General features: G+C 40.4%; 1 protein-coding gene across 9 annotated transcripts in view; it reads right to left on the reverse strand.

Moving 5' to 3' along the window:
- The window catches only part of LOC140741889 (contactin-4-like), a 2,152,419-nt gene that overhangs the window by 329,528 nt on the left and 1,809,024 nt on the right, over window positions 1–13,867 (reverse strand). For all 9 annotated transcript variants that reach the window (XM_073072410.1, XM_073072411.1, XM_073072416.1 and 6 more), the window contains one exon: window positions 4,307–4,482. In XM_073072410.1, the coding sequence (XP_072928511.1) occupies window positions 4,307–4,482 (176 nt within the window). The remainder of the gene's footprint in view (window positions 1–4,306; window positions 4,483–13,867) is intronic.

Consider the following 13,867-nt stretch of genomic DNA (forward strand, 5'->3'; position numbering starts at 1 on the left):
ACATTGCCCTCCAGATGGCTGCGGTAAGAGAAGAAATGGTCACCCGCCTCTTTGCAGAATACCTGTTTGCTGAATGGGTGTGCAGAAGGATGCAAGGCTCCCTGCCCCGGTGTAACAGAGGATTTACTGATCTGTGGGCTGTCCCAGGGACGCACACTGAGACAGACATTGTGTGCTGCTGGTAGGTCATCAACCGAGACTTGTTGCCTGTTCCAAAGTTGCTGGTTGTCCAGCACAGTGAGATACTCATAAAGGAGTGCCTCAGAATGATGCACTGAAGCTCGGTACAACCAACGCTAAAGCCCTGTGGGGAAGAACCACAGCAAAGGCTCTTTCCACTACTATGAGGTGAAAGCCAGAGTCAGGTGGTGAAGCACTTGGAGCAATGAAAGAGGTATCACCTTAGTGAGCCATGTCAGGACCAGTGATGCTATGCCTCTTTGATTTTTTTTCTTCTTTGAAGCTTACACTACTGAATGTACCAAACACGAATGTAAAGGTTTTCTACACTGTTTCCTCCTTTATGTATTTATTTTCCCATGAATAAAGTCTATTTTTGAAATTAAAAAAAATCTCAACTAGGAACACCTGTCTACTGAATCTGGCCTATACTGAACTGCTGCAATTTCAATGGCCCAAATGGGTGGGAGGTAAAGGGATTACCTTATTATTTATTTAATGCCTTCCAATCTTTTAATTCCTTTTACTGTGTGAATCTTTCTTTTAAGTTTTAAATGTGAATAATATTTTCATTTACTTTCTCATATGTATTACCGCATGTCAAAAATATCCACATATGACCTGAGACTTGAGGCCATACTCAAACGTACAATGAGGTATGGGACTGGGAAAATGCAACTTGGGAACAGGAGAATAAGTGTATCCCACTTTGATCTCTTGATTTTCTATGTGATTATTAATTCATTGAAGACATCCTGAAAACTTCCAGGCTTCAAGAAGGAGAATGAAATAACAATTTTCAGTCCTTAGAAAGATTCATAGTGTATCAAGGTCAATGACTTATTTGCGAGTTGAGATTGTTGTAGATAAGTCAAAGCTAAGCATTATTGGCAGTGATAGGTAATGGTGTGAGATGTTTTTTTGAATAATATCTTTTTTTCCAACAATTGTGAAAACCTTCACCAAATAAACAGGTTGGACATACTCAAGATGAGGCAGATCATTCTAATCAAGTTCACCAATCAAGCTCCTATAGATTCCACAAGATTGGTACTTATATATCTGAAACACTTAAAACTTGCCGGGATATTAGCTGAATGCCCAGTAGAATATCACAAAGTTGGATCATTTTGAAGAAAATTTTGTGAGTAACACATCCTATAATGCAGAAAAATTGCCTTCATACAATAATTTTTACATAAAGTAGGTAGATTGTTCTGTTTTCAAGGAAAGTGTGAGGATTAGTGCAGGAGTTTTTTGATCTAACCACTGCTATCACCCATGAGTTCTCTAGAGTTCGCTGGCTTGCTCATGAAAGCATACAAGAAGAAGGCCCTTATACTCACCAAACCAAAAATTCCTTCCTGCTCTGCTGAACCATACTGTCATTGAAATTAAAGAGTCATGACAAAGACCTAGAAGGCAATGTCCCCTTTGTATTACCTTGGGAAGCATCTCTCACTGAAGGCAAACAATGATGGGATTCAGCCCTGCCTTCAATGCTCCAAAACAGCCTTTGGTCAATTGAAAAAAAATTGAAAATTGAGACCTCAGACATGGCAAAAAAATTTGTGGTTTACCGAGCAGTAATGATTCCCATCTTCTTATGTGCCTGAGTTCTGAACAACATACAGCAGGCTTCTCAAGGCAGTGTAAGAATATCATTAACGTTATCTCTAAAAAATCTTTCAAATTCCTTTACAAGTATAAATGAACCAATCTGCATCATCTTCTCAACCAATACCCAAGCATTTAAGTCCTTGTTTCTCTTAGGCACCTTTTATCACATCATTTCAGTGCCTAATACCAAACACCCAAAACATACTGTCCTTCCCTTGCACTGTTCTGGGGGGAGATGACTAGGAAGACACAGGAAAACATTCAAAAATATGTTTTAAATTTTCTTTGAGAAATACAATACCTCCACTGACTGCTGGGAACCTCTGATCCTTGATTGCTGAAAGTGGAGAAGATGATTTGGGATAGTATTGAGAACATCAAGCTATACATTAGAAGCATATAGATGCACTGCAGCAGTATGCAACAGAGCGAGTGTACCACCTCACAAACTATCCAGATTGTCAGCCAATTCCTGTAGCATTTGTGGGAGAGTCTGTGGTTGACACTTTGAGCTCATCAGCCATTACCAAATACCATATATAAAACCCAAGTGGAAGCAAGTGACTTTGTTTCCAGGAGTCTAAGAGAAAAACCTGAGGTATAGTCACACATTCAAATTCAAATTCAGCTTTAATTATCATTTAGCCATACATGAAAACAGCTGAACGAAACAGTGTTCTGCCAGGGCCAAGGTGTAAAACATGTACAGCACAACGCAGCACATTCAAGATAGCAAGCAAATGTACAATCATGCTAAAAATAGTATATCCAGGTCCCAGAATGACATGTTCTAGAAATTGATGGCGCAGTTCCTGACAGTCCACAGATGAACGCATGCAATCCAGCTTGTTTTTCCATCAATTGAACAGTGAAGGGCAGCATCAATGGGAGAAGCTAACCGCCAACCGAGCATAGGTATTGTGCAACACCGCCTCCAGTGTCTCCTCTCCTGGACTGCAGCAGCAGGCAAGTCCACGGTTTGAGGCCTAACGGTCACTACAGCTGAGGCTACACAGCTCCTCTGCCATCTGTTGTGCCCACAAACATCTTGGAATCGGGCCTGTGGCATTTTACATTATCGATATCCTACACGGTGTTGCAATCACAACAAAATTGTCCAAGACAATCACCGCCATTACATTGCACACTGCCTTCGCACAGCAGCTCCAATGCCTTCAATGTTTTCCTGCAGCAAGCAACAACATGGTCCACACTAAATCCAGCTCCTCCACTAAAGAATAGCTTGCTGAAGGGGTAGAACTGCAGTACCTAAGGTTCTTAAAATCCAGCATCAACTTACATTCATAACAAATGACATTTCAAAAGGCAAAAGCATCCTTGGTTGGCCTCGAGAGACAGCTGTATCCGAACATGAACCCATTTTACCAGATGCATCAGTGAATTCACTGAAGAATACACAGTTAAAAAAATAGAAAATGGATAAAAGTCATTTGAAAACTACTTTCAGATCTTTGGAATTTATTAGTAATAGATCTATAGGGATGCACTATACAGATAACTGATGATATTAGAGATCTTCTATACTATACCTTGAAATGCTAATAACTGTAATGAGGTTACCATTCAATAATTATTAGAAAATATAGTTCATTGAATTTTAGTATTTAATAGAAACAAATACTAACATGGTAGACTTCCGCAATTCAGCAACTGCAGAATTTTAATTAATGAAACACCTGTCCCCCTGCTCGTTGTGTTGCTAAGTCATAAAATCGTAGTCAACACTTAATTTCACTATGAGGTTAAATACTGAATAAATACTCATCTCTTTTGCTCCCGTTTTTGTAATTTTGCAACTTATCAATGTTAAACTTGGAGACGGACCAATTTGACTGATCAGCTGCGTAGTATTCAAATAGAATTATGCAACACTTCAGCTAGTAACAAGAATTCTATCAACAATGAATTCTACAACTCCTGCCACCATAGCAACTACAACAGAACCGTATGGTAAACATTTCTATACACGAACATTCCTCCACTGTTTTTTCCTTGCAACGAACAGATGTCTGCACAAATGTTTAAAAGTATTGAGGAAGGAAAGTGCAAGGAAGTGTTAATCTTTCAACAAAAAAATCTTACTTTATAAAAGTAAGAGGAAAACATAGTATTTGTTTTCAAATTCCACTTTTTATTCCTCATTCCTAAATGCCTTTTCTCTATAATTCTTTAGGCACTGAACTGTCCATAACACTCAGCAATTGCTGTTTTTAACTTAAGAATCTGGCAAATGAAGGTCTGCAGACTCTGTGGAAGAGCTTAACAGACACTTTCAATCCAAACAGTACAAAGCTCTATAATAATTGCATTTGAATCCTTGCTAGCTTTTTGAGTTGCCACCATTACAATTTTCTGGTACTTTTATAGACACACACCTGTGATCATTCAATACCGTATGAGTAGGCAAGTTCAACATAGCTCACACTGAGAACTATGCTATGCAGTTGACAAAAACATTGGTTATGAAGCTGTGTGTACCACTTACCCCTCCAACCTTTTCAAAATGGTCTCTATCTCTTCTGAAGTCTATAAGTTGTCCATTAAAAGACCACGAGAATTCAACGTTCAGTGAAGGATCATGGGAGACTTGGCATGGTAAGATGGTACTTTCACCCACTGTGACATCCATGTCCAAAGGTGGAATAGTAATTCTTGTTGGATCTGTTATTTACAAAAAGAAAGTCATTTTGAAAAACTCAACCCAGAACTTATCAACTTTTATGAGAAAGCAAAGTAAAAGATTATGTTTTTTCCAGACAAAAATGACAGCCTTGATTAAACTGCTTATAATAGTGCAATGGTTAAGCAAAAAGTGAAGGCTTTCTGCAGAGCTGAAAATAAAGTACCAGCGAAGGGGAGGGATAGAGGGAATGGGAGAGGGAAGGGGTGGGGGAGAGGGGGAGGGAGAGGGAGAGGGAGAAGGGAGAGGGAGTGGGAGTAGGAGAGGGTGTGGGAGAAGGAGCAGTGGAGGGAGCAGGTGTCGGGTGAGGGAGGGGGAGAGGGAGAGGGGAGGGAGAAGGAGTGGGAGAGGAAGACGGGGAGAGAAATGGGGGAGTGGGAGTAAGGGAGAAGGAGAGTGGGAGAGGGAGTAGGAGAGGGATATGGGGAGAGGGAGAGGGTGAGTGCAAGAGGTGGAAGGTGGAGTGGGGCAGAGGGAGAGGAAGGTAGTCAATAGTAAGAGTGAGCAATAGGCAAGGCAAAAAGAGTTACTGAAGGCAAGAAGATGGTGAAAGAGAGGGAGAAATTGTAAGAGAGAAAAATAGAAACAGCAAGAGAGATAACAAAAGAGGGTGAAAGGTACAAGAGCGAGAAAGAGAAAAACCACACATACACACCCCCCACCCCGAACAGAAGTAGATTAATCAATTCCGTCCATTAGAAAAGAGTTCTGACATTGTACGATCTGCAGTTCCTGTAGGATTGGAGTTTTGACAGGCCTTAGAGACTAGACTAATGATGGCAAATTATTCTGCTGACAATTATGGATTCTGCTGTTTTAAGTACTTTCACTTCCTCATAAACCCAACCTCAATGTTCCCTAATAGCCAATTTTCTGAAATTCTAAGTTGTATATATGATGCATGGACAGATTTGTTTTCTGGAGTCAGTAACCTGTGGTTTGAACAATTATTCTTGTTAAACCTATTTTCTTAACTGTTGCCTTTCATTACTTGATCAGTTTTTACAAAGTTACCGTTTCATATTTATTATCTCTTATTTTCCTGACACAAACAACAATAATTCAGAATCTTCACTCAATAGTCTCTGACATTTACCAGTCCCTTTTGACTAGCATCCTTCTCTTACAGAAATAGTAAAATTGAATGTTTCTCTTAATTAGACAATTTTTTTTCCAGGTGTCTTAGTGAAAATTATCTGAGCCTCATTTTGCCTTCTGCAGCTGTTTTGATGCTTTTATCTTCTGTATTGGTGTTTTTGAAATGTCCTGTTATGTTCTTCCTTGGACTATAATGAACATAACCTTCCTATTTTCAACTCTGCTTCTCATAATTCTTAGAGCAATAACAATGTTTCTTGCCCTCAGCAGTAGTGAGACTACAACCCTTCCATGCTCTAAACAGTACATTCACATTTTTGCGAGTGTCTGCATATGAACAAAGAGGAGACCGGAGAATGCAAGACCAGCATTAAACTGCTTGTTTTTACAGGAAGCAATCATACAGAATATTGTTTATAATCATATTTGCACAATGGGCGGCATGTTAGTATAGTGGCCAGTGTAACACTGAACAGCACCGGCAATCGAGGTTCAATTTCTACCGTTGTGTGTAAAAAGTTTGTACATTCTCTTTGTGACAGTGTAGTTAGCTCTTGTAAGTTCTGTGCATGCTGTGTTCATGCTGAAACCATGGTGACAGTTCTGGGCCGCCTCAGCACATCCTCGGACTGTGGTGGTTGTTGATGCAAACAAAGTATTTCACTGTATGTTTTGATGTCCATGGGACAAATAAAGCTAATCTTTAACAATTAAATCGATTGTTTTCATAAAGTAACACAAAGCAATGAAAACATCAATGGATCATCTGAATGTCTCCAGTATGTAAAGGTTTTTCAGCTATCAATGTTTTCATAGATTTTTATCTAAAAATCATGAATGTGGCTATCCATGTTATGAATAGATGATTTATGGGCACTCCTACATACAAAAGAGCTCCCATATTACTAAATTCAAAAATCATACATGCATTCGTTCCTACAAATGGCAAAATTAGTTTCTTTTTGTTATTTCCATTCTCAGTAATTGTTCTTTCTTATTGTCTTATATACTTCTTAAGTCATTAAATATAAATACTGTGAAGATATACTGTGTTTTTTGTGTATTTTCCAATTTATGATCAACATTTAACTATGGTCTTTAAATATGGAACCTGCTTGTTCCTTGGGAGAGCCTGAATAGGTAACACCACAAGACATAGCAGCAGAATTAGGTTATTCAGCTTTTCCAGCCATTCTGAAGTGCCTTAAAGAAGTCCCTTTATTCTGAAGTTGTTGCCTTGGACTTCTGACTCTCCTATTGATGGAAACAACCTCTGCACATCCACTTCATCTAGGCTTTTCAACATCTGGAGAAATGCTACTGGAATTCAACAAGTCCCAATGAAGGGCCTCACTCTGAAACATTGACTGTTTATTCCCCTCCATCGATGCAGCCTGACTTGCTGAGCAAATCCAACATTTTGTATGTTTTCCTCAAGTTTTCCAGCATTTGCAGAAACCCTTGCATCCACTGAGTGCAAATCCAATCACTCTTGAAGTGAATGCTAATGTTGCTTTTGCCTTCTTTACGGCTGGCTCAGCCTGAAGTTACACTTGAACGAATCCTGAATTCAGAGTCCCAAGTTGCTTTGCAGCTCCAATTTCTGCATTTCCTCCCTATTTAGAAAATAGCATACACCTTTACTCTTCCTACCAAAGTCTATAACCCCACACTGCCCTCTGTTGTATTTCATCTGCCACTTCTTTACATACTCTCCTAACCTGTCAAAGCCCCTCTATCTCTGTGACTCTACTTGTTGTCCACCTGTCTTAGTGTCAACTGTAAACATGGACCCAATGCTATCTGTTCCTTCATCCACTTGGTCCTTAGAGCATGTTCTCTCATTCAGAACTGCCATAGCTGATCCTCTTTCTCAACATCATATTCCCAACTTCTTCCCAAGCTTCTTGATTTTGAGTCCACAATTAACCCTTCTTAAATGACTGATTGTAAACGTTTTTGATTCACGGTGTTCAGAGACAGAAGAGTGACTGCAGAGATCATTCAGACAGGCCTCAGACATGTTTTTTCATATCACTATAAAATAACTTCAAAGTTTAAACATTTTAGGCATTAATCATTTGTAGATAAATACAGATCAAAAAAATTCCACAGTTTTTCGAAGTACAACTTTTAAATATAAAACTTCTTCTCAAGTCTTTCTTATCAACAACTGAGCTGGTATCAAATTTCATCTGAAGATCTGAAGGTCATTCACTCCTCATTACTTTTTTTATCATCCTATTTTCCCCTTTTGTCTTTACAATCCAACAATTTTATTTTATGAAATCCCTTCTTACTGGGTGTCTCTAGAGATGCAGCTCGTTAGCCCTCATTAACAGCTACTGGACTCAGCAGTGAGAAAACCAACTTTCTCAGACTCTGTCAAAACCAGGAGGCTGGGATGCCTCGCCCACCTAAACCCTGATCTGTGTGAATACTGTGTGATTATCGTCCCCATGCAGTCAGCCGTCAGCATTGGAAACAGACTGCACGTGGCATACAATTATAAAGAAAGTTTATTTACAAATTTCAGCTTTTTTTAACAGTTAATAGGAAAAAGAAAAGGAAAAAAAATATAAAAAGAGCCCATTATGGTTAACCCAGTCGAAATGTGCACACAAGTTGGAGCTCATCTTGAACTTGTCTTTAACCCAAGCACTGGACCCATGGTCTGCATGAAAGCCCACACCATCTTCCGACTGTCACTCGAAATCCACCTTGAACAAATGGGCTCCCCCAGGGGAGCATTGGTCCCTCCTCCTTGAACCATTCATCTGTACAAAGCAGCTTGGGCAACAGGAATGGCATTCTCAGCCGTTCTCCCTCCCGTCTTCTCCCAGCTCCCACACCAGTGTCCGTCACAAAAACTTCTTCACCCAGCGTTCTCTAGAACCTTCTCCCGATTCCACCATCTTGATTGGATGACACTACATTCCTAAGCATGAACATCACTATCCGTTATCTTTAGCTCATACCAAAACACGTTGCTCTTACAGAACTGCTAAATGAAAAACCTACAGCAGAGCAGTAAAAATCTTAACCAGAGCATTACATGCATATTCTAAACTATGGTGACACTTTGATGCACTAAATCTCATTGTGTCACTTTAACCTGGAGATGTATCTAGATTAATAGACTTCTGTTTTTAAGGAACCAAATATTATACCACTTTCTTGTGTAAGCCTAGATATTAGTTACAAACAGCAAAGAGAAACATTATGGAAGAACCCATTTTTATTCTGCAAGCCAGTTATATGCATGTACTTTCTGACGGAGACCATCATGCTGTGGTTTGGAAGAAGAATCAGTAAATATTTCCCCTGTCTGGTCTTGGAGTATTGTTAACATTTCTGTTGGATCTGTTGTTGTTGCAATAAAGATCAGTTAATTTATCTCAGTGGAATAATTGAATCTTAATCAGCATTGTGCATTCTGATGCAATTAAACAGAAAACGATTGGGAGACTCGACCATAAATATCATTAAATGATTTAACTTTAGTACTTATCAGGTACAGGGATGATTATTTTGACCCTGATACAGCTATTAATGCACATCTTCCCTAAACTAATTTGCATTCTCCCAGAGGGTGCCATTAAGTAGTTTTTCAATAGTGAGTGAGAAACAAAGGAGAGCAAGTCAATAATCTGGGTTTAACAAAATAAAAAAAGTGCTCAGTGCCAAAAGCAATTGAGGGCAGTGGAGTGTAGGATTTCCAGAAGAAATCAACCTTAGTAATCAAATATTATTAAATTTGTAATGTCCTGTACTGTGCAGTAAGTCATAATATTAATCAGAAGATTAAAAAATGAAGCATTGTCACCCATAGCAGAATGATTTGCAGTCTTTGCACAGATTCAAATAGGAAATTATTTAATTATTCAGAAATTGAGACTTGAAGTCATCATGTTTTCTATTTTCTACACAGTTTGAGAGCCTATCCTAAATATTTAAATAGGGTCCATTTAAACCTTCAGCTCAGATGTGCACTTCTATCTTTTGTCAATTAATATTCTAGATGAACATTGATAAGCTTGTTTCGTTTGACATTTAGTAGATCATCTACTAAGGAATTCCACTCACAAAGACATATGCCAGAACAGCCAAAATAATGTGAAATGTTGCTAGTTCTATTTGCACTGATAAGAGTAGTGAACTTATTAAAAATGGTTGTGGCACATGTAGATTTGGATATTATGCAAAATATTTAAATTATATAAGCTAATGTAAAATTTTCATCATTGTTGGACAATGGAATAATTTCAAAAACAATTATTTCCACCAAGGAAATAATTTCCATTGGGCTGAACAACATCTCCACCCATTGACCCACCCCACCACCAGTACTTTATCATTTCCTGTCAGTCACCTTATCTACAGATACTTCTGTACCTTGCATCACTTAATGTAAATATAATTAGTCCATGCACATAAACTAATATATTTATATTTATTGTGATTTTTTTGCTTAATGTGTTTTTTTGCACTGCACTGGACCCAGAATAACAATTATTTCAATCTTCTTAACATTCATGTACTGATGAATGACAATAAATAATCTTGATTCTTGAATTTTGAAAATCATTTGTTTGGCACAAGAAAAACCCAAGCTGGCTTCTGCATACTTAAGCATTCTACTTTACTGATTGGTAAGAAAATTGTTCATTTAAAATGAATTTCACTTGGGGACATTTCTTAGCAGCTTTTAAAGTTATATTTCATTCCACTCACTCAACTGAGTGAAGTATGTTTCCAAATAGACCTAAAAATTATAGGTGTATTGAGGAGAGATCTCTCTCTTTTCTAGTCAACTTATTGCAAGTCTTCAGCACCACAGGACACGCTATGCTTCTTGAACATTTGTCCACTGTTATCGATCCACTTTTTGTCCATCCATTGTTGTTCTTCCACTCTTTGCCAAGATGGCGCCACGTACAACAGCCATGTTGTGAGCTCTGTACCAACTTTACAGTATTCTGTTAATTTCAGCAATTTCCTTTGCATTCCTTGTTCAAGAAGCAGATAGTCACATCAGATATGATCGACTGACTCTTCTGAACATCGGGAAGACAGCATTTACCCACAGCCTTCTACCTTTTCTACACTGGGAACCCCTGCTTACACAATCCATGGGAGGCCCACTTATTGCACCACAGCTACCTCGGAAGCGGCACTGGAGGCGAGGGAGAAGGGCTGGTGTCCTGGTGAAGTTGAGACAGTGTGCTAATTGGCTGTCACTCCCTAGCATACTCCTGGCTAACATTCAGTCCCTGGACAACAAGCTGTGCGAACTGAGAGCCCGAATCTCCTATCTGCGGGAAACAAAAGAATGTAACAATTTGTGCTTCATGGAGACCTGGCTGATGGAGGAGATACTGGATCACGCCTTCGAGCCCTCTGGGTTTTCCCTATTCCAGGCGGACAGGTCTAAAAACCCCTCTGGGAAGAGTAAAGGAGGAGGGGTATGCTTCATGGTCAATAATGCTTGGACCCCCAGAATGTGCATGCCCTCAAATCCTTTTGTTTGCCACATCTGGAGTACCTTGTGCTGCTGAGTTCACAGTGGTGTATGTTCCGCCACAAGCTGACACTGACCTGGCTCTCAAGGAACTATACGAGACCATTAGCATCCTGGAGACTGTACACCAGGAGGCTGTTCCATCATCGCCTGAGACTTCAATTGAGCGTCGCTGACTAAAGTCTCTCTGAAGTTTTGTCAACACATCTAGGTAAGCACACAATAAGATAATATACTCAATCACCGTGACTCTCCCTTCTGCAATGCATGCAAAGTGCTCCTCCATCCACTGCCTGGGAAGTCTGACCACTCCTCCATCTTGCTTCTGCCCGTGTACAGGCAGAAGCTGAAACAGGAGGTGGCCATAGTTAAAACCATCCACTGTTGGTCTGACCAATCAGTCTCCATGCTACAGAACTGCTCTGAGGACATCAACTGGAATGCCTTTCACGATGAAGATGTTTCTGAGTTCACAGAAGGGTCACGAGCTTCATCCAGAAATGCATCAAGGATGTTGTCCCCCCAAAATTGATCAGGGTCTATCCAACCCAGTAACCCTGGATCATCAGTTCCATGCGCACTGCACTTACTGCACGAGACAGAACTTTTGTCACCGATAACAAACAGGAACTCAAGAAATGCAGCAATGATCTGTGCAAAGACATCAAGGCAGCAAAATGACATTACAGGGACAGGATCCGGACACAACTCTCCACCAATAACATACGCAGCTTATGGCAAGGTCTGCACACCATTGCAGAATTCAAAGCTAAATGCAGTGGTATTGACAACATTGCTGCCTCTCTCCCAGATGAACTTTATCTTTTTTACGCCCGGTTCAATGTCACCAACACTCAGCCCGATGTGACCTGCACCTTGGTCATCTCTGAGGCTGAAGTACGCAGGTGTTTCCAGCGAGCGGACAGCTGCGAGGCTGAGGGACTGGATAACATCCCAAGACTGTGCGCAGCACAACTCACAGGTGTGTTTGCAGACATTTTAAATCTCTCCTTCTCCCAGTGTAGAGTGCCCCCCTGCTTCAAAGCATCCACCATTGTCCCTGTACCTAAAAAGACCAAGGTAACATGTCTGAACGACTGGCGTCCTGTCACACTCACCTCAATAATAAGCAAATGCTTTGAGAGGCTGGTCAAGGACTACTACCCACAGTGGATCCCCTACAGTTTGCCTACCGACACAACCGGTCGACAGATGACACAATAGCTACAGCTCTACACACCATCCTTACACATCTGGAGAAGGATGCTTATGTGAGAATTCTGTTCTTTGACTACAGTTCAGCATTCAACACCATAATTCCCTCCAGGCTTGGCAAGAAGCTCAGAGACCTATCAGGGTGCTTAAAGCACAAAAAGGTGGATGAATCACTGAGGCCTAATGTACTCTAGGGAAATGTGGGGAGCTTAGCAAGAAATTGCAAAGGCCCTCCAAAGATACTTATACCTTTCTTAGCTAGTGGCTATTGTGCCTTTATTTAAGAAAGGCTGGAAGGACAAGAAAGGAAACAACACACTAGTAAGCTAAACATCAGTTTTGGGAAAGTTACTGGAGGGAATTCTGAGGGACAGGATCCACCATTGTCCGGAAAGGACTGATTTGTGATAGTTTGTATGGCTTTGTTGTGTTTGAAATTGTGTCTCATGATTTCGATGAGTCTTTTGAAATGGTGACCAAAAGGATTGACAGGGGCAGGGTAGTAGACATGGTTTACATGGATTGCAGTAAGCTCTTTGACGAGGTCTTGATTGGTAGACTATGGCAGTGAGTACCCACTTGGTTAACTGCCATGGAGATTAATATAATCTCAAACAAGAGAAAATCTGCAGATGCTGGAAATCCAAGCAATACACACAGAATGCTGGAGGAACTCAGCAGGCCAGGCAGCATCTATGGAAAAGAGCATAGTCACTGTTTTGGGCCAAGATCCTTTGGCAGAACTGGACAAAAAAAAAGCTGAGGAGTAGATTTAAAAGGTGGGGTGAGGGGAGAGAGAAAAACACAAGGTGATAAGGGGGAGGGATGAAGTACAGAATTTACTTTACTTTATTACTTTATTGTCACCAAACAATTGATACTATAGTGTACAATCATCACAGAGATATTTGATTCTTTGCTTCGCGCTCCCTGGAGTACAAAGTATAGTGTTAGGAGGTTGATTGGGGAAAGAGATACAGGGCTGAAAAAGGGGGGAGGGTCTGATAGAAGAGGGCAAAAGGCCATTGAAGAAAGCAAAGCGTAGTTGCTTGGTGAAGCGGTCTCCCAGTCTACATAAGGTCTCACCGATATACTGGAGGCCACACCGGGAGCACCGGACATAGTATATGACGCCAACAGACTCACAGGTGAAGTGTCACCTCATCTGAAAGGACTGTTTGGGGCCCTGAATGGTATTGCGGGAGGAAGTGTAGGGGCAGGTGTAGCACTTATTCTGCTGGCAAGGGTAAGTGCCTGGAGGGAGATCAGTAGAGAGGGATGAATGGACAAGGATAAGTGCCAAGTGTCCGAAATCTACTCCTCAGCTCTTTATTTCCTCCAGCCCTGTCTAAGGGTCTCAGCTCAAAACATCGACTGTACCATTTTCCATAATGCTGGCTGGCCTGCTGAGTTCCTCCAGCACTTTATGTGATTAATGCAATCTAATGTGTTAACAGCTGTTCCAGATTACATTTTCCAATTGAGTTATTTGAATAACTCAAAAGTAATGCCCTTTCAAAAAAGATCACTGC

This window comes from Hemitrygon akajei, chromosome 19, assembly GCF_048418815.1.
Source record: "Hemitrygon akajei chromosome 19, sHemAka1.3, whole genome shotgun sequence".
Taxonomy (NCBI): domain Eukaryota; kingdom Metazoa; phylum Chordata; class Chondrichthyes; order Myliobatiformes; family Dasyatidae; genus Hemitrygon; species Hemitrygon akajei.